Source organism: Salvelinus sp. IW2-2015, unplaced genomic scaffold (assembly GCF_002910315.2).
Source record: "Salvelinus sp. IW2-2015 unplaced genomic scaffold, ASM291031v2 Un_scaffold5263, whole genome shotgun sequence".
NCBI classification, from domain to species: Eukaryota; Metazoa; Chordata; class Actinopteri; order Salmoniformes; family Salmonidae; genus Salvelinus; species Salvelinus sp. IW2-2015.
In genome coordinates this window covers 1-2,701 of record NW_019946528.1, presented here as the reverse complement: position 1 = coordinate 2,701, position 2,701 = coordinate 1, and the positions used below count along the sequence as shown (strand labels likewise).

Here is a 2,701-nt window from a genome sequence, read left to right as displayed (position 1 = left end):
TTTTGGTTACTACATGATTCCATATGTGTTATTTCATAGTTTTGATGTCTTCACTATTATTCTACAATGTAGAAAATAGTAAAAATAAAGAAATACCCTTGAATGAGTATATATATTTTTTTACTAAGTCATTTAACCAAGATACTAAGTCGTTCAAACGAGATAATTACAAGAGTCTTTGTTTTTTATGTCTTTTTTTGCTTTGGGATTCAGGGTTTCCGTAAAGCTCCCATCTTGTCTAGTGTATTCAGTTTAGTCAACATTTGGAAAGTTTACCAAATAATGTTCCGTTTCCATCACAGCTGTCGTGACTTTTTTTTAATACAGTATGACTTTACTTGCATGAAAACTGTGGATGGAAATTTGGTTAGTAAGTCATATTGTTTTGTTTTTTAAAGCACAACAGCTGTGATGGAAACTGGATGATTCTGAATAATTGTATAAATGCTGACAGATCATTTGTTCGTTCGACATGGTGGGATCTGTTTGTGTCGGTCAAATTAATTATAAAGGAAATGACGGTGGAAACGCTTTTATTTCGCAAATATTTGATACAATAACCAATCACATCGAAGTAAACGTGGAGTCACATGATGATATGGTGTGAGGTCCTCCCACTACGATGAGGGGAAACCATGCAGTTTATTAGGATAAAGAGGAAGTAAGTTATGATGAACTTCACAGGGAGGTGAAAGGTCACGGGGGAAGAGCTTGATGCGGCTTTCTAATATTTAGGGTCTTATTCTGGTGACATGATCGATGCTTGTCTGCCGTTCGTTTTGTGTGTGCGTCACGTCATCACGAACAGATTTTTATCTGCAATAAGTAAATCTGGTGGAAACGTACCACTGGCGGGGAAATGCGCGCATTTTCTTTATGCGGATTCTTGAATATTGACATTAAAATATTTCCCCACCAGGATAGAAACTGAGTAATAGATACGGCTATACTCACTGCTCTCGTTGTAGACCGTGCCGACATCGAGCTGTAAAAGAAATCCAGAGAGAAATAAACATCCACACAGAAACGCTCTGTCTTTTCATGGCACATAAACATTCATAGAGAGATAGGGCGAGTTTACAGAGGACGAGTAGAGAAGAGAATGTTTTACCTTGAATTCTCCGATCACTGAGTCAGTTCGCAGCGACATAGAGTTAAAAACCTGACAGAGAGAGAGAGAGAGAGAGAGAGAGAGAGAGAGAGAGATACTATACATTACTACTATACTCATTACTACATTGATATACATATATAATGTAGTAGTGACTTATAATGACTTACAGTAATGAAGATGGGCTCATCGAAGAGGTCTGACGGAGTCTCGAAGAAGTTCAGAAAGAAAGTCTGATAGAAATAAATAGAGGAAATATGTTTTGAGCTAAGTCACACCTAGCTTTACCTATAGTACGTTTATTAACTAGCTATAATAAGCTTATAACTAGTTGTAGCAGGTCATATCATGTTCTTTTCACCTCATCAAACACGGGGTTGTTTCCTTTCCTGATGCRAGTCCTCTTGGACTGCCCACCAACAGTAACCTTGACGACCGGTTTGATGTTGATGCCCGGCAACTGTCGGCCTTCGATGACTCGAACGCGCACCTGAACATTTTCCGACAGAAACATGTATGAATCATATATTGATTAGATTTAGATTTATAGAGTTTTATTTACTCATATGTAGTTGCCGTATACAGTGAAATACTTCAGCTCCGAGGTCCAACAGTGCAGGTGTGAATGAAGCAATAACAAACCATGATAAATATAAATGTCCACAGGGGGGGCAGCAGGGGGAGCAGCAGCAGGGGGAGCAGGTAGCTGACTAGTGGTGGCTATTCAGTAGTCTGATGGTCTGAGGGTTGAAGCTATTGGCCAGTCTGACAGCCACGATGCTCCTGTACTGCCCGCATCTGAGTGACTGAAGCGGGGAGAACAGGCCGTGGCTCGGGTGGCCGAGGTCTCTGAGGATTTTCTTGGAATTCCTGCGACACCTGGTGTTGTAAGCCTACTGGAGGACAGGCAGTGTGCACCCAATGGTAGAGCCTTGCGGCCAGTGGCGGTGGAGTTGCCGTACCAGGGTGTGATGAAGCCCGATAGTATGCTCTCGGTGGTACTGCTGTAGAGCACTGTGAGGGCCCTCGGGGACAGGTTAAAGAGTTGTTGTTGTGTCTTCTTCACCACGGTGTCCATGTTTGACCATTTCAGCTCCTCGGAGATGTGTATGCCGAGGAAGTTGACRTTTTTGAMMKTCTCCACAGCAGCCCCGTTGATGAGGATGGGGGCGTGCCCAGCCTGGTTCCTCCTGAAGTCCACAATCAACTCYTWTGTTTTGACTGACGTTGAGGGAGAGGTTGTTTACCTGGCACCACGCCATCAAAAGTGCCYACCTCYTCCCTGTAGGCTGTCTCGTCGTTGTTGGTAATCRGGYCTACTATTGTCGTGTCGTCAGCGAACTTGATGATGGAGATGGAACTATGTGAGGCCGCACAGTCTTGGGCATACAGGGAATACAGGAGGGGACAGAGGATGCACCCTTGTGGGACCCCCGTGTTGAGGATCAGTGTGGAGGAGGTAATGTTTCCTACCTTCATCACCTGGGGCGGCCCGTCAGGAAGTCCAGGACCTAGTTGTATAAGGAGGAACCCAGTCACAGGGCAGTGAGCTTTGTGGTGAGCTTAGAGAGCACTATGGTAGTCGATGAA

At 43.8% G+C, this 2,701-nt stretch overlaps 1 protein-coding gene across 1 annotated transcript in view; it reads right to left on the bottom strand.

Annotated features, from left to right (window-relative positions):
* The window catches only part of LOC112078107 (dysferlin-like), an 8,719-nt gene extending 7,094 nt beyond the window's left edge, over positions 1 to 1,625 (bottom strand). The window contains exons 1-4 of the mRNA XM_070441943.1: positions 1,473 to 1,625; positions 1,282 to 1,344; positions 1,112 to 1,162; positions 955 to 985 (exon numbers count right to left, since the gene is read on the bottom strand). Of these exons, the coding sequence (XP_070298044.1) occupies positions 955 to 985; positions 1,112 to 1,162; positions 1,282 to 1,344; positions 1,473 to 1,625 (298 nt within the window). The remainder of the gene's footprint in view (positions 1 to 954; positions 986 to 1,111; positions 1,163 to 1,281; positions 1,345 to 1,472) is intronic.
* Positions 1,626 to 2,701: the final 1,076 nt, after the last annotated feature.